This window comes from Chelon labrosus (assembly GCF_963514085.1).
Source record: "Chelon labrosus genome assembly, chromosome: 24".
NCBI lineage: Eukaryota > Metazoa > Chordata > Actinopteri > Mugiliformes > Mugilidae > Chelon > Chelon labrosus.
In genome coordinates, this window is record NC_140357.1 from 10269954 (window position 1) to 10293147 (window position 23194).

General features: G+C 44.0%; 1 protein-coding gene across 1 annotated transcript in view; it reads left to right on the top strand.

Moving 5' to 3' along the window:
* The window catches only part of ncam2 (neural cell adhesion molecule 2), a gene marked incomplete at its 5' end in the record, with an annotated part of 251308 nt that overhangs the window by 227035 nt on the left and 1079 nt on the right, over nucleotides 1-23194 (top strand). Inside the window, one exon of the mRNA XM_084574345.1 lies at nucleotides 14424-14631. Within this exon, the coding sequence (XP_084430471.1) occupies nucleotides 14424-14631 (208 nt within the window). The remainder of the gene's footprint in view (nucleotides 1-14423; nucleotides 14632-23194) is intronic.

The window sequence follows — 23194 nt, forward strand, 5'->3', positions numbered from 1 at the left end:
CTCCCCAGAAATGTAACGCAGACCTCAAGGTCTGTGATTGGTCCACTTGGTAGTAGCGTGTTTCTACTTTAGTATCACCGGACACATCGATATTGAGGAGGTTCGGAGGTACAAACATTTGTACGACTCGTCTTCTGGCGAAATTTTGGCAAAGTTTTCAGTCGTAGGTTACGGCGTATGTCCCGCAGTACCTTAAATTAACCTTAAGGTAAACTGAACTGAGTCCCCCTTTTAAATTACTTTAGGACATGTTTCCACATGTGGAATTGCTTTGGTTGATTAAGACGAGAGGTTTTGAAGCTAATGAGACGAGGAACTGCGTGAGGTGGAAAGGACATGTGTCCTGAAAGCAACAGGAACACTCCTTGATATGATTGTCATGGGATTAAGGGCCTGTGAAGAGGCTTGGGGCCCAGTTACTGCAGCTATGCACCACAAATCACATGTAATCACACTCAAATCTGTACACACAGACATGATAGATGTATTATAGCTCATGAGGATTTCAACGCTGGTGTCCATCGCAAATAAGCAACCAAGAATCTACTTTGAAATTCAGTATCAAAGTAATCCAATAGCAGTTCCTGTCAGGGACTGACTGCAAGATGCCGCGTCAGCAACTATTTTGACAAGCGGTTAAGTCAAAAAAATATGTTTCAGCTTCATAAATACAGAGATTTGCTGCTTTTCTCCGTTTAGATCATTATGCATCAATTATATTTGGGTGTTTTGACTGATTTACAGACCAAACCGTTGTTTAATTGAGCAAATAATTTGATTAATTAATGCCATTTGAGCACTGGTATCATAAAATACGCAGATTTGTCACATTTTCGCCCCAACTTCCTCACAAATGGAGCGACAGCACTCCCGTTCGGGTCCTCCGGTCGTCCGCATCCGTGCTCGGGAGTCGTTCACACCTGTTCCCGTAAACGGCACAAATTGTGCAGTCACACCGGCCAGTTAAAACCCCCAAAATATCACCCTTTCTTCTCCTTTTTTTCCCCATCCTGTTTTTTTTCCGGTGGTGGTACTTTACAGTTCTTCACCAGAGTGCAGACAGAAAGTCACGGCTCGGCCTAGTCCAGCTCATGTCTCATTTAGCGCGCAGGCATGGATGTCTTACTCGGCTCTTGGTCTCGGCTGCAACCTTCCTTGTGGTGTGTTGTAAGACAGCACATTTGAGCGTTGTAGGTTTTAATATTAAGAAGAAAAAAAAATGCCTGGATGTGCAGGACGTTTCCATCTCCAAGTCCTCCGGGCTTTTTTTTTTTTTCCACGCATGCAAATGCACATGCATGTTCAGCAACGCACACAGAGGCTTTGAAGCATGGTTTCTCTTTGAAGCCAGGGCACATGCGAGGAGATACAGGCGCATCTGTTGTCGAAATAAAAGTGCGATTCTCTCGTTGCTCTTGTGCACTTTCCCCCAGCAAGACCTCGCATTCGGGCACAATAAAGATAAAAACAAGGGAGGGCTGCCTGCGGTTTTCTTCTCGGAGCCTTTTACCGCGTCCATTTGTGTTGTTTCGGGTCGACCAGAGTGTTTGCCTCAGTCATTACTGAGCCAGCTAAATGGCCTGCAAGAGTGTGGGCTGCTTTTCAAGCACAAAACAAGACGTTGGGTGGTGGTGGTGGTGGTGGTGGTGGGGGAGGGGGTACGGCGAGCTTAAGGCGGGTCACTTCGATTGGCTGTCCTCTCTTGTTAGCGAACAGCGGTGCATCGTGGGAAAGAGCCCGGCAGAGAGGGAGCGGGGAGTTGGGAGAAAACACTTTCCTTTTAATGTGTTTGTTTGAAAATTTGAGAAGGCTTCAAAGCGGAGGGGTGGAAAGGTTTTCAGAATCAGTCGCTCGTTTGCTCAGAATTGTCTCCGGGCTTGATCTCACGCTCGGGACTCTGCAGCTGATACCAGACTAACCAGCGCCAATCTACAGTTTTTTTAATAACCTCCATTTATTTCCTTGAGGTTGATCTATTTATATAATCCCTCAAAGTTGTCCGGGTTAAACGGGAAAAATCATCCGCCACACTCCGTCAGATTTGATATTGAAGAAGTCTGGTCAGCTCAATCAACAATATTAGATGTGATTTATGTGTCAGTGCCAATTCACCCCTCCCCCCTCCCTCTCCTATAAACATGCAGGCGCCATCCTATTTCCGAAACACAAAATATATACACTATACAGGTGCCTTCTACCTCTCACCAACCCAATTCTCCCTTCAATTGTCGTTCTATGTATTATGCATTTGCATTGTGTTGAATTCTCCGTCCTATTTTAGTTCGTGACAGGCGGCGCAACCTTCTCCCCCCTCTTCCTCGTGGAGAATCCTTTAAGAAAAATGCCATTGATTGCAACGCTGCCCTTGGTTCCTTTTCAATTTACTCGTCTTCCTTCCAGCCTTCTCTCTTTTTTTTTGCCAAGCTTTCTTTTCACCTCCTAAATCACTGCGCTGTCTCCGTGCTCTACCCAATTACAACGCTGTGTCTCCTCCACCAGTTTTTTTTTTTTTGCCTTGTCAACCATTTTGCATCTCTTTACTGCACTGCTTTGTTGTAGAAGAGCCTTTTTTTTTTTTCTTGATTGATTTACTGCCGGCATTGTTACTCGATATCGGGAGCAAGCTTTACTGTACAATTACACAATGTACAGCGCTACCTGAGGCTCCCAGCTAACTAGGATGTTTTATACGATGTAATGCGTTTACAAAACTCCCTTAAAGCACTGTGGGGTTTTGCAAATTTAGGAAGAATTGTACTTTCCCAACTTCCCACATTGTCTTTTTGTTTAATTGCCATAGTAACACCAGTGTTGACTAAAAGATCATAGACTGTATAAAAAGTGTAGCCAGCGTTAACGTGCCTGCAATCTTCCTACTGGCCAGCAGGGGTGGTTACTCAAGTAATTACGTCACTCAACATCTCCTTATTGAGTTTTGAGTATCAAGCCTTCTTCTATACAGCACAATGATCAGTTTGCAAATTGTGTTGCAGTTTAGAGTAAAAAAAGATGACTAACCAAGGTATGCTTTAAAGGGGAACTACTGTTTTTTACAACCGTGACCTTATTTCTTGCATAAAATGCGATCGTTTACTCACCCATATAACTTTTGTGTAATTTGTAGTCATTCGGGAGATATTTAGATCTGCGTATATCCATATAGTGGGAGTGAATGGGGCACCGAAACGCAGCCTCTAAATAACGCATTATGTGCCACGAAACTCGTTCATTTCACCAATATTTTGTTATGATACGCTAGTGCTATTCCCCGTTGAGTCCGGAGTTGCCTGTTATCATCATCCAGGGTCTGTAGATTGACCATGATGGTCGGCTTGTTTACCTGTAATTTGCTACTGAGTTTCTCGGCAGATAATGCGTTATTTGGAGGCTGCGTTTGGGTGCCCCAGTCACTCTCAGTATATGGATATACGCAGATCTCCCGACTGACTACAAATTACAAAAAAGTTATATGGGTGAGTAAATGATCGTATTTTATGCAAGAAATAAGGTCCAGGTTGTAAAAAACAGCAGTTCCCCTTTAAGGTGATGACACGGCAAATTGACCTCAAAGAACTACCGGCTACGACTGGGCAAACTGGGACGTTGCCTCACGTTGCCAAAAACTTGCTCTTGAACACACCCCGCATCCAACGGTCCAACGTAGGTGGTACCTACGCTCTGTGCCTTTGTGAAAGAAAATATTTCTTCTGGCCAGCAGGTGGCAGCAGTCAGTATTGGTTGTTTGAAAGGGGTGTCGCAAGAGCTACAGTTAGCGAAGAAGAACAGAGCTGGTCTCGACTGAATCTTAGGGAATGGGGTGAAAAACTGCCGATAGTGGTCCAGCTACTGGTAGGACGGCGCAGGACACACTGCAAAAGCTAGGGACACTCAACGGGGCCCAACACAGTTATACATACAACAGCTGACGATTGGTATCCCAGTGATGCATTGGTGCATACCCTCGTCCGATATTGGTGGCACAATGGCGGCGACCAACATGCCAAACTCAAGGCTTCAAAATTTTATCATAGACACTGTGAAGCAGACTTACTTATTGTACTACTGGAGATTTAATTTATGGTTAAAATATAAACTATATCATTTCTTGGGGCTTTGAATTAGCATAAAATTAAAACATAAAGTACAGAAACTAGCTTCCTATTGGCTGGTTCTGTGGAACGCAGACATAAAAGGTCCAACCTTCTGAATACCATTTGTAATTTGGTGGTATGGGACTGTTACTGTACACTTTTACACCTCTTCTATTTCAACTCCAAACCTAAATTTGTACTTTATTGAAAAGAAGACACAGTGAAGCCTGAGTTTCCCCAAATCTACCCCTGGGGCCTCATCCGGCATTTCTTGTGTAGAGGTTTGTTCTGGCTGCTGGATTTCTTTCTTGGCTCGCTCCTTCTTCTTCTTCCAGTCATGCACCATAAAAAAGGCTTTGATGGAAACAGGCGTCGTAGATTTTGTTTGTAATAATCTCATCAAAGCACTTGAAGAAATAATCTGGACGGGCCCCCCTCCCTCTCCTGTGAGCTGGAGGGAAACTTTTTTTTTCTTTTCCTGGAAGTGATGGCAGCAAATCAAAACGGGAAATGAACACTTTTATAGCCGCCCATTACATTAATCAAGTCCCTCATCAATTTTCAAAATGAAAGTCATTATTTTTAACGCGGGGTGATGAAAAAAATCTTTTGTTCAGTCATTTACTTGTGAATATACTCGTCATCCTGATATGGCCACCTGAGCCAAACACATTTTGCTTATGAAACAGAATAAATGTCATAAATCTCCCTACTACAATTTAAAAGTAAGTACGTATTAAGGCAAAAAAAAAAGAAGTTTAGATAAGAGTATCATAATAAAGCATTGGTTAAATAATCTTTACTGAGTCTGGTAACAAGTCTCTGAAGAATCGGTTTCAGATGAAATACCGCTGACTCTCTAAAATTGGCACACCATAGTCAAAGAGTGCCTCGGCTGCTGAAATGAAAACACTCTCAGACTAAAACACAGACTGAGGATAACATCTAGAGGCAACGGGAGCGAGCCGAACCTCGGGGATTTCACTATAAACATCCCTTTAATCCAAGACCTGGGTTTGTTTGCCTCGTGTAAAATACGCCACAGTCGACATGGCAACATGTATTATTTAGTGGACTAAAGAACGGATCAGTGCAAATGTTTACGTGTTTAGTCGCTCGTTTATTCATCTAACAGAGATAATCCTCAGATAAAGAGATTGCGTTTTGGCGGGAGCACGATATTAATGCTGCGCTGAGAAGGAACGGTGACTCATGTTGAGTTTGTGGTGTTTGAGGACCGTGCTTGACCTCAGATGTACTGAGAAACATCAGTATGGACGATAAGAGACGATTTGGACATGGTATTATATTGAATGCAACACCTCGCATGATCTCATGGGTAGTGAAGGGTTAAACTAAAAACAAAAACTGATCTGTACTCCAGGCCAGTAGGTGGCGATAATTCACCTGCAAGCTTGTTTACCCACTAGCAATCAAACCAAAGACGGAAGAAGAAGAACAAGTTTAAACTTTACTTTGAACTTCTTTACTGACCAAATAGGGCATTTTTCTTCATTTAGAACTGGAGTTGAGACTTTTATCTTTAATATATGTCTACGCTAGTAAGCTAGCTGACGTTAGCATACAGGGCTAGCCAATTGCCATTGCCTGTCAGCTACTCCGTCTCCTTTAAGACTAGTAATCATCGTAATCAACCAGACTTTAAATCCCAAATATCAAACTTTGGACAAAAAATGAGGCTTAAGAGCGGATCTGTAAAGGCCTCACATTACCAGATAATCTGATAAGACCTGTACTTCGGTACAGAGCGAGGTCTGGACCTGATTTCTTCGCCGATCCTTGGGAGGGTGAATTCGGGGATAAGTTGAAACTCCTGTAGTCTGAGCCCAGCACTAATCACGCTCCATCTGATGAAAAAGAAATCAAGATAATGGTTTTAGGACTAGGTGTAAATGCACATAAGGGATCCAGATGCAGATTGCTTATTAATATGGCTTTATTCCTGTGACTGGCGCCTTATTATGCCGTTCAGTTACTGAAAATATGAAGGACGTCTTCCAATCAGTTCCTATTTTTAATAAACTTTTAGTATGAAATCATATGAAAGCAAAGTACCCATGTTTAGTTACTAATTGAATTTCGCCTTGTTAAAACTACAGAAGCACGGAGCGTCCACGCAGAATGCAATTATTTTTCACTTGTTAATTTATCTCATTAGAAGAGGCTCGCGATAACGACCGACTCGTTTGGTTATCACGAGAAAACAAAGTGTCTCCTCATCAAACAAAACGACACAATGGACGCCTGGACTCGGTGTTCAGTTATGGATCCTCCCCAAAAGTCATGACCGTGATCACTAGTCGTCAGATGTGATTAAAAATACCACAAGCTGGGTTTTTTTTTTCTCCTTAATTACCCTGTGATCTTAAGAAAACAAAATTCATTTCCTTGAGAAATTGTCCGTCTGGTTTCTTGAGATAACGAGATAAATGAAACCATTATCACGAGAAAATGAGCTTTGTTATCTGTAAATAATGGAATGAGTAACTTGTGATCTCAAGATAGCGGCACAAAAATAAAGTTCTCTGTGCCTGTAATGATTCTTTAAAAGTTTGTCTTGATTTGACTTTAGAGTTTGGAGATTAACTCTAGTTTGTTGCACACCAATTTGCAGTGGGTTTCCAAACATTCGGAAATTCGGTTAAAACAATCGAACCACAGTCTCTACATCAGCTGGCATTGTCAGTGGCACCACTTACCTGATCATTTTTAACCTGAGGATCTGTTTGTCAGATGTATACAGGGATCTTGCGCATCTAAAACCCTTGATGCATCAAGCCAACGTTCAACCGTTTGTCAGTTTCAGGCCATTAGCCGTGGTTTTAGCTAGCCAGAACCCTGTTGGCAGCTTTTGACACGATTTCGCATGTTGAATGACACCCATGCACGAAAATGTGTCACTCTTCCTATCTCCTAGCTAGTTTCCCCTTTTGAATGACAAATACAAACTACTGCCACCTGCTGGTATGAAGAGATGCATGTGCCAGCTGCCCATTAGCCGCATTAGCTGGTGTGTTCAAGTGCAACTTTCTGGTCCAGACACAGGCGACGTGACTGCCTGCCTTCGTTGCCGATAGTTCTTCATTACCGGTCTGTTGCGTCTGGCCTTGAGGCAAGATATAATTAGGAGAAAAAATAACCCAAAGTGATTTCTTTTCAAAATGACATGAAGTCCTTGGTGACAAGTATTTGCAAAACTGAATCCATTTGTTCTGTTTTTCAATCACGACTTCAACCTCCAACCGAGCGGCTGTGATCTGCTTCTGTGAGTCTTAACTGACGTCGTTGTGCGGGAGGCAGCTCGTGCGAAGGCAACCCTTAGCGTGAAGCCGACTTCAGACAGAGAAGTCTGCGGAGACCGGCGCTGCGCCGAGCACTGCGAGGGCATTGTTAAGAATCAACACCGCGCCGCTGAAATATTGTCTCACCGAGCGCGGTGCTTGAAGGACAAAGCGAAGGGAGGAGAGACAATGAAAAATAAATCAAAATAACACTAAATAAAATAATAAAAGCCTTTCAACTTCCTACTCTGCTGCAGGCTCCTCTCTCGACTACACGGCGAACCAGAGACAAAGAACAGGAAGTAAGTACACGGTAAAATGTGACAGGCACACCTACGTGCTGAAAATACACTTAGAAAACAAAGTCGGCTCTTGAACAAACTTGTTTTCCTAACAATAGTCAATGAATCAATCAGCTCTCTGAGTGGTTTGATTCAGAGTTTAGCAGCTTGGGTCATGCCGTATAATCTGCTCTTCATGCATTTTGAATCTGTGCCTTCCCTTAAAAGGCTTCAATTTGAATTTTGAAGGTATTGAAGGTAGCGCCACTTGAATTGCTCCTTAAATAAGTCGTAACCCCAGACAGCAGCAATTACGGAAAAGTGGACCAAATTTCTTTGAAGTTTTTTTGAGGTTGATTGTGAAGGATGCCATATTCTTCTAAGTTAAGAGTAATTTCCCGTGGTTTTTCATTTCTTCCACGCTTGCTCTTGAGTGCACTTGAATCACATCAGGGCTCGCCTGCTTCCTCTTTGGAAATGGACAGAAAGGAAGGACCGATCCCTCTCATTCAAACTGGGAAGGATTTAATTATTTCATTGAGTTTTCCAAGGGTCTCCTTATCACGTCCAAAGAAATGGGAAGAATCCTCTCTTCCATCCACAGATGATTACGTTTATCCCCTCGCAGAGTAACGCCCGCTACCTTCGCAATCAATGAACGCCCGTTCCTCCATCATTAATTGAGTCACTTGCCCGCAGATCCAATCTAGAGACAGTCAATCACCTCTCAGCTCTAATGAGTTTGTGTTGTCAGAGATGTGTATGAATGGCTTCAGGTGCCAGACATGCAGTTGGATCTCTTGCCAGTGAGTAATGCCGCTAATGGGCCTATATATCAGCGAGTAATCAGAAGGAGTCGGTAAAAGGGTTAACAGAGCAGGGAAATAAGAATTAATGACCGCTGTGTATTCAGGATTAGAATGTGAAAAGTCTCACAGAACAAATTACCAAATGCTTTTGAGGGGGGAAACAAGTTGGGGAGCTTTGGCAGGTATTTACAAGATAGAGACGATTTATAGTCCTCTAAGTTTGTAAGAATAAAGAACGGCAGGTAGGGAGTTAGATAAAGACACAGAGGCGTGAAGAACCATTAAATAACAACAATCGGGGTTGAAATAATATGGCGTACAAGTCAGTGAATCTGCAGTACAGTTCAGAAATAGGTTTTCATATGGAAAAATGAGAAGCCGCATGGTATTGCAGCGACTTTACAGGCCATTTATGTTGGGTTAATACGTAAGATACTTTATTCACTGGCATTGCTTTCTTCTACAAAGGCTTCAGTCTCAGTTTTACTTAGATTCTTTAACTATTATCAAAAAACTAAGCAAGGGTCTTAGCCTTTAATTTCAGGAAGAGCTGTGCACCACTGTTGGTGTTGGCTTTGTAAACCTGGAACGAATTGAGTAGGTTAGTAACCTCATTGTGGTCTAGGGTTGACCCTACGGAAGTGAGGGCTGTTCCTAGCAAAGCCTGCTACGGCATGGACAAAGGTGCAGCTTCAAAAAGTCAAAAACCAACAGGATGTACCTTCCCTGGATGTATTTTGAAGATACAACCCTAACCCTAACCCTAGCCCTAGCCCTAGCCCGAGTCCAGTATGATGCTATGAGGTATTTGAACATAGCAGACAGAAAACTGTGGGAGCTTGTGATGTCTTTGGTTCTCTGTGAGAGATCAACATAAATCCCACACATAAAAAAAGCCAGATATCATTTAGGTGCTTTTTCCTGGTGTCTGAATCCCACCAGAAGCGTGTTGCTCATTACTTGCTACCGCCCATACCAGTATCACAGATGACCAGTGCCTCATTCAGAAAGTTCAGACCAGAACAGTGACTGTAGTGCATTGCCAAAGATAATTCTGCAATGCCACATGGTTTGAAACAAACAAATATTAGAGAAAAAAGAGGAAATTACCTCTGGACCATGAAAATTGTTGTTTACATGCATCTGGCTCTCCACCCCCTGCAGGCCGTTTATCATGCCGACCTGCGGGTTATTACAGGGGACGGTTTCCACCACCGCTAGTGCATCAGTTTGACTGCAGGTGATCATTCAGTAGAAGAGACGAGCGGTGTTGCCCTCTATTTTCCGAAAGACCCTCCTCCAGAAATGACCTCATTACCTCTCTTTAGTCTCACATTATAAATCAACCGAAGCCACCCCGGCCGCAGGTGACCACATGGGTATGTACAAAACAGTGAATGCTGCACGATATGAAGCAACAGTGTGTTGTCTTTTAATGTTCCCCTTTTATCCTCGCTGGCTCACGCTTGGTTTGCTCTGTTTGATCTCTATCAAATTTAAAGTTAAGTACAGGATAGTGCAGATAAAAAAGGCTATTAAATATTAAAGCGTTTCTTTTAGATAAATACATTTCTATTCCTTTTACCGTCTCTACTTGTATAGTTCTGTATTCACTAAGACATCAAGGCACCCGAGGCACCCACCAGGCATCCTTGGACTCATATACTTCAGAAACAGAAGCACATATTTAGATAGAAGCCCTGCTTTGGACCGTGGGCAAAACGGTTTTCTGCGCATAAATGGACCTGTCTGACACCCAAGCTAAATCCTTGACAGCTCTAACATGAAGATGCAAGACTTTAGTTCTGCTGAGGAAGAGACAAAATTGCTTTTTATTCACTTCAGTTTTTTTGCAAAATTTCAGCTATTTCATGCTTTAAAAAGTTCATTCAAAAACTCACAACTGTACCGATGTTATAACTAAAAACCCAGCCCATGAACAGTTACAATAACACCAGGTCTTGGTGTCATCCTTTGTGTCTAGATAAGGACACTCATTTAACTTTAAAATAAAAAGTCCAGCTTTACTTCTGAATTATTTTTATTTTTTTTTTAAATCATAAAATTGTCAAATTCAAAAAATGTTTTTCATTTGGCACCTTAGGGCCACCGTAGAATTGCAATCTACGCTGGGCAACTTGTAATGCATGTTGTAGCGCATTAAAAGCATAGACTGTATATAAATATGGACAACGCATCCCCACTTCCTTGCTTTGGCCAAACTGACGCTATTTTCCCACGGATACGGGTGGCGCCATCTTGTAACTTTGGAGCCAGAGTCTGATCAGTACGGTCCGAGAGTGGAGCTACGTGGAGCCGGGATATCGATGCCCCTTGCTTTGACTTCCATCTTTGGAGGAGCTGTTCCACCGCCCATCTTTATACAGTCTGTGGTCAAAACTGACACCAGCAGCTGATATATCAATATTAATATGCACTTTTAAATCCGGTGTGTGTCACATCACCTCACACTCCTTTCCTTTCTCTAAATCGCTTCCAAATTTGGGGATAAATCATTGAAAAAAGGCTGCAAGTGAACAAGCGTTTAGCTTGTCAATCCAGCCTCAAACTGTCAAGCCGCTGCTAAGCGCTTTAGAGTGATACTCCTTATCACACAAAAGTCTGCTGTTTATGGATTTCCGCCTTTGAGGCTCAAGAGTTTTTGCTGACACCCTAAAAGAAATCTTTATCTGGACACTTGTAAATGCTTCAGGCAATCCCTTAAATAAAAAAAAATAAACGTTTCAATTAAGGCCTGCACCGTTTTAATTTGCGCTTGCATTTTAAATGTATAAAACAGAAAAAGAGTTAACAAAAAAGTAAAGTAGTCTCAGAATGGATTAGCGCTCTTTTTCTCTCCTGAAATATGTGCGCCCTTCGGGGCAGCTGGAGAGGTGTTGTTTACCTCCTCTAAATCTGTGGCGTCAGCAGCCAAATTAACTCAGATAAACTTTCAAAAGGTGAGATACAAAACAGTGGCCTGGAGCAGTGAGAAAATATTGATCCAGTCTGCAAGTTCCAAATCCCGCGTCCCCCAGGTTCACAAAAGCGCAAGGTGTTTTAATTAGAGCCTCCTTTTGCCACGAGGTTCTTTCTCTCTCCGTGTGTGTGTGTCTCTGCGCTTTGACTCGCTGCCAGTCTTCCGCCGTCTGCACTCTCTCCGCTCGAAGCCATGAACAAAGTCGCCGACATGAGAGTCGTTTGGGTTTGCGACACGCGGTTTTAACTTCCACCGTGTTGCGGGGAATTCGCACGTTTTTTCTTTTTTGTTTTTGGCTGTCTACTGTGAACTGGATTTGGCGCGCTGGAAGTGTTGACTCTCAGCTTTAATTGGAGGGTGTTTTCAGTATCACTGTCCTCTTGCGCTGTGCGAAAAACAAAAAAACAAAAAACGATGCACCAGTGTTAAGATTTCTGTAGGCACTTAAAGGGGAACTACTGTTTTTTACAACGTGTACCTTATTTATGGCATAAAATACGATTGTTTACTCACCCATATAACTTATTTGGAGTCATTCGGACGATATTTAGAGCCGCGTATATCCATATAGTGGGAGTGAATGGGGCACCGAGACTCAGCCTCTAAATAATGCATTATCTGCCGCAAAACTTGTTCATTTCACCAATATTTTGTTATGATACGCTAGTGCTATTCCCTGTTGAGTCCGGAGTTACCTGTTATCATCATCCGGGGTCTGTAGATTGACCTACAGACCCTGGATGATGTCTTTCTGACCTGGATGATGTCATCTCTGAGCGGCTTGTTTACCTGTCATTTGCTACTGCTAGTTTTTTTGCAACATGGCTGAATATTTTTCCGATTCTGAGATTGAACTAGCGTATCACAACAAAATATTGGTGAAATGAATGCGTTTCGCAGCAGATAATGCGTTATTTAGAGGCTACGTTTCGGTGCCCCAGTCACTCCCATTATATGGATATAGGCCGCGCTCCGCTGGATCTAAAAACCTCCCGAAGAACTAAAACTGACACCAGACTTATATGGGTGACGATCGTATTATATGCCAGAAATAAGGTGCAGGTTGTAAAAAATTTGAGTTCCCCTTTAAGTTCAGTGTGCAGGATTAAAGCATCTATAAAAGCATCTATATTCATGCCTCTGTCCAAATACTAATGGACTGATTTATACCATGGTAAATGGGAGAAAAAAATTCTCACATTTTATAAATTAATAAAGACCCCAAGAGGATTTTTCTTGCATTTTTATTTAATATTTCGCCAGTTTCGGTCCTCCATACTCCTCCGTACAAGAAGCACTCCTGCTGATTTTACACTTGAAGCCTGGTCCTGTGAAAGCACTCGTAAAAAAAAAAAAAATATCTTGACCTTTTTGTTTCCTCTAATTTCATGGCCGCGCATTCCTAAAATCACTTTAAGACGGCAGAGCCGAAATGGAATTTTCACGATGCTGGTCTCTTTGCACCTTGAGTGGGTTATATTGAGGCACAAACACGGTAAAATGTTGTCGTATTGATCAGTTATTTAATGTTTTGCATGCAAGCCTATAGGATTTAGTGAGGATACAACAGATATCACTCACACTATCATGTCCTTGTCTGCTGAGGGCTCACAATCAGGCTATAAATGCATGACAGTGTCAGACACTACAATACGTTGGTGAGAAATCCACTGCATTTAGCTCACATTCACTTTATGTTTTGCCAGGAGGGTAACCGTCGAGAGGAAGCTCTGGCAGCATGCACTCCTAACTCACAGGGGGCTCTTTCTTCTTTTTTATTTATTTTTTCTAACTCAGAGGTGCCAGACTCCACCACTCGGGGTTCTTACACCTCCGCATTAACGTCTGATCTCCCTCTTTAACTCACAGGCCGCTGAGCACTCATACGGGAACACCGCCACGTAGAGAAGTTCATTCACTCTTCCGTCACTGATTACTCCCGGCAAGGTCTGACCTCGAGCTGTCAGCGCTGATCCCGCGGTGGATGCTCAGTTTGCCCAACCCCGGGATCACGTAAGGGCGCAACTCCATTCAGCCGTGCCCACTGGGAGCCTCTCTCCGCTGCACTACCTTCGTTTCCTCATTACTTACAATTGTAAACCCGGCCCTGCTGCAGGTTCCGACTGAGCCGAGAGCCGAGGTCACCACTCCGAGAGAAGGCATTTGCAAGCTCTTCATTTGTTTCCCATTTAAATATAACGCAAGCTTTGAAATAAGAGCCCGGCGATGCTGAAAGCTGAACGTTACATGCGGGAGCAGAGGCGCCTTTGACGCAAGGCCTGGGAGCAAACGCAGCAAAAAAAAAAAATAATAAATTTGACCTGTGAGGCGCTCATCGTCTGAGGTTTATTGCATCTTTAGGTTCTTACACGGACAGGAAGCCACAAATCGTCTAATATTACAAATAAATCCCCACACAAATATTCTTCCAAGTGTTTTCGAGAGCTTCGGATCCCCTTCTCTTCATTAAGTCTTTGAAACTTTCATATATATATATAGGGAAGAACTTGGCGAGGGAGAAATTGATTTGTTTTGAGGGCGATTCGTCGGCTTCGCGCTAATAATCGAGATTCTCCGCCGAGGGTTGCGCGCAGCTGAGAGCGCCGTGGATTAGGACTTATCTGCGCGTTGGACGGCATCCAGCTGGCTCCGGAGGAATTCGCTGACCTTGAAGTGGTTTTTGAAAAAGTTTCTCGGGGCGGGAGGTGAGCGCTCTCTCTCTCTTGTTCAGGTTTCACACTTAAAGCAAGACGCCGTCCACGTATGACCTCCGAACTCGACTCCACGGGCGTTCCAACCAGAATGCACGTCCTTGCACGTCCCCACTATCTCCAGCGATGCCGCTCTCCACCTGACCATGACCTCTGAATTCTGAATCCAAATTTGCTAACAGTGTTTTGTCCTCCTCTTTCTTCTTCTCCTTCTCCTTGTGTGTCTGCGTGTGCGCTTCGATGCCTTAGCAGAATCCCTGTTCAGCGGCCTGGGCCTGGGGGCGGTGGTGGGCCTCGGCCTGGGAGCGCTGCTGCTGCTCCTCGTGCTCGTGGACGTCAGCTGCTTCTTCCTGCGTCACTGCGGCCTGCTGATGTGCATCACGCGCACGCTCTGCAGCAAGAAGACGGCCACCAGCGGCAAGGGCAAAGAAATAGAGGAGGGCAAGGCCGCCTACCTGTGAGTATATTCCCTCCGTGTACTTCTGTGGCAGCAGTATCAGCATTCACCAGTCACCAGGTCACTCCTACTTGCAGAGTAGTCATTGAAATGCACAATGAAACATTCCTCTTATGTTTATTTAATGAGAAAAAGGAGGTTTCTTTATAGGTACACCTACCACAGCCGCCCAACCACCCTTTCAACCACAGTATGTCTCTGACTACGTCTTATTCACTAACATCAGTGCCAGTGTGCCGTTCACCTCCTTTTCAAGTCCCTCATTTGCACGCCTTGTGTACATTCACGGCATGCATGCATATATTACTGTGTCATGCTTTCTTTCTGTCCCCCCCTGTGTTTACATACGCGAATAATGCATGCAGCCCCTTTGTGTGAAAGCGCACTTTGTTTCCTCCCGTTCCAATTTAGCGGCCTGCCCCCGTGAAATCCACAGCACAATCGATTTTCAGGTTTAGTCCCACTGTTTTTATGCAGGCGGCCAGGTTTTTGTGAGATAGCACCCACAGAGTGTGATTCATTGGCCTCGGCGGTGCCATTTTTGTGTTAAAGCTGTCAGCGTGCCAGGCCAGTGTCTGGAGATGTGCACAGAGGCTGGGTTGGGGTGGTGGTGGTGGGGGGGGGGGGTGGGGGGTTGACGTATGCTGAGTCACTAAGCTCACAGAGCTGGAGGGCTGAGTGACTGGCTGCCCAGACAGAGAGCACACGAACCTTCACTGTCTGTGTCATAGCTTCTTTTAGACGGCGCTGGATCCAAAAAAAAAACAAAACGGTAACTAGGGCAACTGGACTTGTGGGGTTTTCTTTAAAGGGCTTAATCCAAGTAGATTCTGGTGGGGAGTCTGGCTCTTATTAGGAACATCTGTGGGTGGTATCCGCCCGAAACACTCATGACTAGGATCTGTAACGACCAGACACTTGTCTGCGATTGGAGGAATCTGTTTTCCTTCTCCAGTGAATTGGTAGTCTATCAACCATTAATGTTCAGAGTCCAGTCTCAAGGTGTGAACCGGGTCCTCCTTTTTTTCAATTTGACGTAGATGGCTTCATTTGCTCGTCTTTCAAACGGCTCGTCTTCTTTGGACAATTCATCAGAGCATTCATCGGAAAAGGAAAACAGATTCCTTCACGGGTAAGCATCTGGTCATGTGAGTTTCAGGTGGACACCACCCACAGATCTTATAAAACCCCAGCTTATTACCAGAAGTCAAGCCAACAAGTCCAGTTGCCCTTGTTTCAGCTTTATTTTTTGAGACCTGGATGACTGCATTCCAGGCCCAGGTTGCCTAGGTAACCCCCTTGTATATTTCCGAAAAATATTGCTGGGCTATAGAGAGAGCTAGCTCTTCTTGCCGCCATGAAAAAAAAAAAAATACTTTCAACAAACCAGGGTCGTGGATGGTGCTTCCTAGCTTTGGACGTTTGTGTTTGTGTCATATGTCAATCAAACATATCAGACGCTCCCATTGGTCGCCCCCTTGAAGTTGACAATACCTCGTCCTCTCTGTTTTCTGTCATGTATCATCTCCACAACTTACTCGCACTAAAATCACCAACCATTAAATCCTACATTTCCCATAATTCAACTCCTACAATGTTTCGTCTGTATTTCTCTGCCACTTAGGCTTTCTTTTCACGTGCTACAGTTGATAAAAAAGACAAAATGGATCGTTAAAAGTAGATGTTGCCGTCTGTTAGAAAACAAGAACAAAAAAAGAAAACTGGTGTTGAAACCATAGACTGTATATAAATATGGACAATGCGTCGCCACTTCCTTGCACTGGCCAAACTAACGCTATTTTCAGGGATATGGGCGGCGCCATCTTGCGAATTTGGAGCCAGGGTCTGATATCAATGACCCGACCACACTTCCTCCAGACTCACTTTTGTTTAATTAGCGCTACGCTCTGCTCTACCTCCACCAGTTACAAGGAAATGTCGGATTATACACTGTACTTGTTTTTTAAAAAATACACTTGCATCAACATCTCATTAACCACTTAAAATGACAGAAACCACCCTTGAAAAACAATTATTTGACGTGTATTTTAGTGTTTTAGTTTCCACTAACATGGAGGAGGCGGAGCTTATGACCTAGACTGCAGCCAGCCACCAGGGGGAGCTCTACTTGCTTTGGCTTCACTTTAGAGGAGCAGTTCTGTCGTCCATCTTTATACAGTCTATTGTCGAAACCTTAACAGAGACAAAACTGATGTGAAACTCTAACAGTTGGCTTAAAATCAAGTCAATGTGTTGGGGACAAGTAAGAAAATGTAGTCAATCTGGAGACGTATGAGCACATTTGATCGTTGTCCTGTTTTTACCGGCGTCCCTGCAGATATATTGATTTCGTAACGGATGGGAACGGCGGCGAGAACAAGCCTCCGCTTTGACCAGGCGTAGACAGCTTGAAGTAGTGCAGCAGTCCGCCGTACAGTGAGTCATACCGCTGGAGCTGGAGCGAGTCTAATGAGATAACGCTTGAGATAATTCAAAGCTCAGACACTCCTACTGAGTTTGCAGGATGTCAATAGTGCAAGTCTGAAGGTGCTGAGGGGTAATAAGTTATAAAGACCAGCAAACCCCGAGCAAGAATATCAATAATGGCATCGATGGGAGTGCATACAGTGATAAATAGCACGGGGGGGAGGTTAAAATTAGTTTGGTGATAAGTGGCATGGATCAGACTATGTGTTGGTTGTGTTTTGGGGGACGTGAGGTGCAGACAGACAGGTGTCCCGGCCCGTTTTCTCACCTCTGCGTGGTGCTGCAGCGGCTCAGCTCTGCCCCCTTCTCGGGCTTGATCAGTCTGGACAGATTGGTCGCCTCGGGACAAGTTGAAAAGACTTGATTGTGTTTGCAGCGGCCTCGTTGACTCGGAAAAATCCATCCGCGCTTTTTCCTCCTCGAGTTTAAGTTCTCAGCCGCGTGCTGTGACTTCAGTAGGAGCAATGATGGAGACATGGGAAAAAAGCCTGTGTGGCAAAAAAGCCCTATCCGACTCCATCTCTGCCGTATAAGCCCCTAAGAGCCACCGTCCTAACGTCTACAATTTTTGACTCTGTGCCTATTTTCCCAGCATCCTCTCTGGGTGTTTTTCCACATATTCAGAGCAGGTGATAGTCATGGTGTCACATCCAGTCCCATCCTGTCACTCGGCGATAAGATTTCCTGCTCCTGTCTGTCCCGTCTGTAGCTTCCTTCGTCGTCATAAATAAAAAAAAAGTTAACTTCTCGCTTTTGCTTCATATGCAAGTTTGCTGCTGATATTCATTTACCCAGAGAAAAGCCACGTCATGGCTCAGTGGCAGTTCATGCCTTCAGGGGATGCAGGAGAGGTCAGTGAACCTCGCCTCTGCGACATGTCTGACCTGATGGAGACCCGTCCTTTTGAACGTCTTCACACACACGGAGCCCTAGATCACAGTTAATGCTGCGGAGTCATTCCCTTGAGTCACCATTGAAGCATTTCATACGTATTTCTTTTTTTTTTTTTTCGCTAACAAGCAGGAAACAAGGAAGGAAACTCTTAACAAGCTGCAGTGTTTATTCTGGACCAACCCCGTCCCTATTAGTGTCCGAGTCTTGAAGCGCGTCCTAGAAATGTAGATTTATGTCCGTTTTAATCACCGCCCCTGCAACAGATTGGCGGTACAGTACGGTAAAATTAGTGGAAGTTTGCCCTTGTCGCAGCGATGAAATGAGGACTTCACAGACAGGGTATGCATTAGTTTTGCAGTGTTGCGGTACAGAAAATGAATTTAAAGCTACGGCGGATTAATTAAAGCTGATGGATTGCGACTGCTTTAGTCAGTCAGTCATCCATGATTACAGTAGATGCCCTCCTTTAATTACTGCGTCTTTCTTGGTTTTATTTTTGCCACGGTGCATTTTTTACGCAAGCTTGAGCGCATATCTCTATATTACAGAGATACAGAGATGCTAGAGAGTGCAAACTTCCCAACAGACAGGACAATTTGTGGTATTGACACTCTTACATTTTAGATTCCGTCTCGGCAGACTGAGATGTCTGACATTTAATTAAGAGTAAGCTAGCAGCGCTTTCTCTTCACACCGGGGCAAAAAACAAAAAGCAGATAGCGATCAAGTGATTTCTGTTACAGGCCAGGTAAGAAGGTGCCTGATCCCCGTGTGGACAGCCGACGTGTCAATCAGAGTGCCTCCGACAAAGATGTCCACTTATACCCTCGCGGCAAGCACCTGGATGTCAGCTATGATAAAAGATTCAGATGAAAGTGTAAACAAACCGCCCCCTCCCCCACCTCCTGGGTAACGCCGTGAGCCTCAAGCCCAGGCCACCTAATTTATCTCAGCGATTGTAGTGCGCCCCGGCTCTGGATGGCCGCGCGCTTAATTAACGTCAGCAGAGGAAAGAAAGAGTCGCCCCTGCTGCGCTTTGGTGTCACTTGGAAGCTCGCAGCTTACAAATATACATCTGCATAGCGGCTCTGATGTGTTACCGGCTCTCATGGCGTAATCAGGGGCTTGTCAAGACCCCCTGTAGCATTTTTCCTTTGGCCGAGTGGAACTTCTGAGGCTAAAAGCGCGCAAGGCGGCGCGTTTGAGCGTTGTAGAGGTGAAACCATACCGTAGATTTCTAGAGTTTGCCGTCTTAAGTCTTGTCAACTGCCTGTAAACACTGGAGAACATGAGGAGGACGGGAAGGCGGACAAAGCAAAGGAAGCGCTAAGATGCTTCAGTCTCGACTCTCGGCATTGACGTAGGCGGTGCTAGCTTTGCAGCAGCTTAAGTTTTTGCCCCTTTGCCCGGCTTGGATTCGATATCCGGTGCTTATAGCTAATAAAAGAATACACTTGAGGCTACAATAAAGAGAGAGATGCTTATAATGCATAGTACACTGAGTAAAGAGAGTGTTCAGTTTCAACAAAAACATCCCCAGTTGCCCGTCCTTCCATTTGCTACTTCCTCCATACATCAACTTTTTATATGGCAAACTTTATTGACATGTTTGTGATTCTCCTGATTCAAGTAGGAGGAAACACTGCTTCCCACGAGTCGAGAAAAACCTCCCCGTCTTGCCGTCCTAAGTCCAATCTGGGTTTGCATGAAGCTAATGAGACATGAAATTGGCTCCACTGTGCGGGAACTTTAACACCCACCAATCAACCAAAGGGGAACCCCCTCCGGCCGATTGCAATATTTGGGCTTATTAGGTACGGATGTCACGCAGGGCTACCGTTTTACATTCATCATCGCGCTCGCTGGAAATCTCCCTGGGAGTTTGGTAAACATCCCGTATTTTGGGGCCGTGTGGGGCTGATTTTTGTGCTGATAGAGAGTAGACAGTCTACTTGAAAGCAATTCAGTGTTTATGAAATGAAAGTAATGCGGACATTAAAACTGACCACTGACACGTGTGACATCAATCCAGTCCAGTTACTCTGTTAAATGAATGCATTTCCACATCAGCAGGGGATGGCTAATCTAATGTGAATCATTATGGTATAAGATCTGGACCGAATCTCGGCCTGAAACCTCCAGAGTGAGCAGGAAGGCGACGGCGGCAAGAAAAAACTTTTAACAGGAAGAAACCTTGAGTAGAACCTTAAAGGGGAACTACTGTTTTTTACAATCTGGACCTTATTTCTGGCATAAAATACGGTTGTTTACTCACCCATATAACTTTTGTGTAATTCGTATTCCTTCGGAAGATATTTAGATCAGCGTATATTCATGTAGTGGGAGTGAATGGGGAACCGAAACACAGCCTCTAAATAACATTCTGGGGTCTGCAGGTCAATCTACAGACCCCGATGATGATAACAGCTAACTCCGGACTCAACAGGGAATAGCACTAGCGTACAAAAACAAAATATTGGTGAAATGAACGGCAGATAATGCGTTATTTAGAGGCTACGTTTCGGTGCCCCATTCACTCCCACTATATGGATATACGCAGATCTAAAAATCTCACGAAGGAATACGAATTACACAAAGGTTATATGGGTGAGTAAACGACCGTATTTTATGCCAGAAATAAGGTCCAGATTGTAAAAAACTACTTCATCTTTAAGCTTATATGGAGGGACCTATCTGCCTAAGGCTGGATGAGTAGAAATGGAAAAAAGAGACGGAAGAGAGGCATCAATCGTTTCATCGTGACCTTTGCTTGTGGAATATTGTTATTTAGCTACCCTCTGACATATTTGCTGTCTGTTTTCAGCCTGGAAAATGCAAAATATTTGGCTTCATAGCTAAAAGAAGCAATGTAGCATAGCTTTGGGTCAAAAGCACCATTGCTTGGATGGTTGGTGTTTCTCAGGCAAAGCGGCGGACGAGTCGTGAATGTTTTAACAGGAGCTGGAGCAAAATAAGCAGCGGCGGCACAACCCGGTGAACTCGGGAAATGAGTCGCCCTCAGCTAAAGTGCGCTAATGCCGGCCTGCTGGTATCCTGATACTGATCGTCTTAAAGCACGCTGAGCGGGATCAGGCCCATATCTGCTTCTCCTGCTCGAATCTCTCGATGGAAATCGGAGGAAAATGTGCGCAGATGTCGCGAAAGCATGTGAAAGCCACAGTGAACTGATTGTTCCTCTTTATTAAGTCTTTATCAGTTTTGATGCGGCGTTATTGCGCAGGATGGGCCACAACTGTGTGTGTTTTCTCATTTCGTTTTATTATTCTGTAGACTTTTCTGCGTCCGCTGAGGGAAAATGGCCCTGGCGCGTCCGCTTTATTTTCAAAGCGAACCGACAAAAGAAGGACAAATGCTCATTTTTCACGTGTCCTTTCAATAAATATGCCCTTGTTGAACTATCAATAAGTGGTTTTCAGTTAGGCTTTAGTGTTTCAGAAACCGCCGCAAATAAATTTTGAGACTATTGATGCAAAATGTTCTGTTATCCGTCCTGCAGACGTGCAGCTGCATCAAAAGAATGAATTCTGTGGACTCAAAAAGGAGATTTATAAAGCGTTTTATTTTTAATAGCTTCTCCCCTATTATGGGTCATTTTGAATGTCCATCTGCAGAATGAGTGTAAGTGAAGCTGGAATATAAATGTGGGTCATTAAAACAGAAGAAATTAGAACAGTTGAAGTCTCATTATGTCGCTGCGTTATTTTATTCCGACCCCGCATTAACTGCAGTTGAATAAAGCCAAATCAGCCAGATACAGATGAAAAGCCCTCATACGTCATATTACTTGAAACACAGGCTGCTTGGAGTTTCATGTGGCGCCCTCATTAGCATAAAGACAAAGCTAAGATGTGCTTCCGGTGAATTGCTCAGAGACGGCTGAGAAGAAGTAGTCAGACGCTCACGTGGCTTATTATTTTTTCCCCTCTTCCTCGAAATGAACCAAATGTGAAGCGAACAGGAGATGTTGCCGGTTGTTCAGTTTGACGCAAGCAGAGAAACGGAGAAATGAGAGCGATGCACAAGTGAACTTGGACCAACAGGACAAAGGAAAGCTACAGAGCATGCTTTAAATGTAACACCTGCAGAAATATTAATAACCGTGCATACCCTGAATCCTAGAATTTATATTTCTATACTGCTAAATGCATTTCGAAAGCCATTACTGACTGGGTTATAGCTCCCTATACGTACTGTCTGTGCAGTGGACTGTTTATGCACCCCGTCGCCTCCAAGACGCCATTGAAGGGAAGGTGATTTAATGCTGAACTTCCGTATAGTTGGGGAACCTGCAAGAGGCAATTTCTCTGACTTTCAGTACTTTAATGCAAACTCCATAAACTCTGGATTTTACATGTGCTGTAATACAACTGAGTGGCGTCTTCTTATTGGAAATTTCACACCCGGTAGTTCCAATTCAGCCTGGATTCATATTCTTTTGCTAGAAAACCCAGTAACTCGATTTTAGCTTTTTTTTTAACATTGGTAATCCTGTTTTAATTGGCTAGTTGGCCAGAAGTGCTGGGTCGATGGTGGGTACACACAACGCCGGAGTAAACATCAGTTGGTTATGCAAGCAAATTGACAAAATGAAAAGATCTGTTGCTCACCAAAGTCTCTACGGTGCATTCTGAAGGGGTTTAGAACATCTGCACCAAATTTAATCCCAATCTGCTAAACAGTGGTGAAGCAGTTTCACTCAAATCAATAAATGGAGTGCCGTGAAAAGAGAGTTACTTGGAGAAATCCTCTGAATCTGGGCATGGAAACTATATTAGTTTTCAGCCGGGACCAAAATGGACAGCTCAACCAACATTGCAATGATGAATTCGCAGTGCTAGCTAGCATGGCTACAATTATCAATTTGTTTTAGCTGCTGTGATCAAATACCATAGACAGTATAAAGATGGACGGCGGTACTGCTCCTCAAAAGTGAAGTCAAAGCAAGTAGAGCTCCCTCTGGTGACTGGCTGCAGTATAGGTCATAAGCTCCACCCCCTCCATGTTAGTGGATGGGACTTGCACCAAACTAAAACACTAAGATACAGTACAGTGTGTAATCCTTGTAACTGGTGGAGGTAGGGCAAAGTGTAGTATTAATTAGTCTGAGGGAAGTGTGGTCGGGTCATCGATATCATGTCTCCACTCTTGGACCATATTGTGC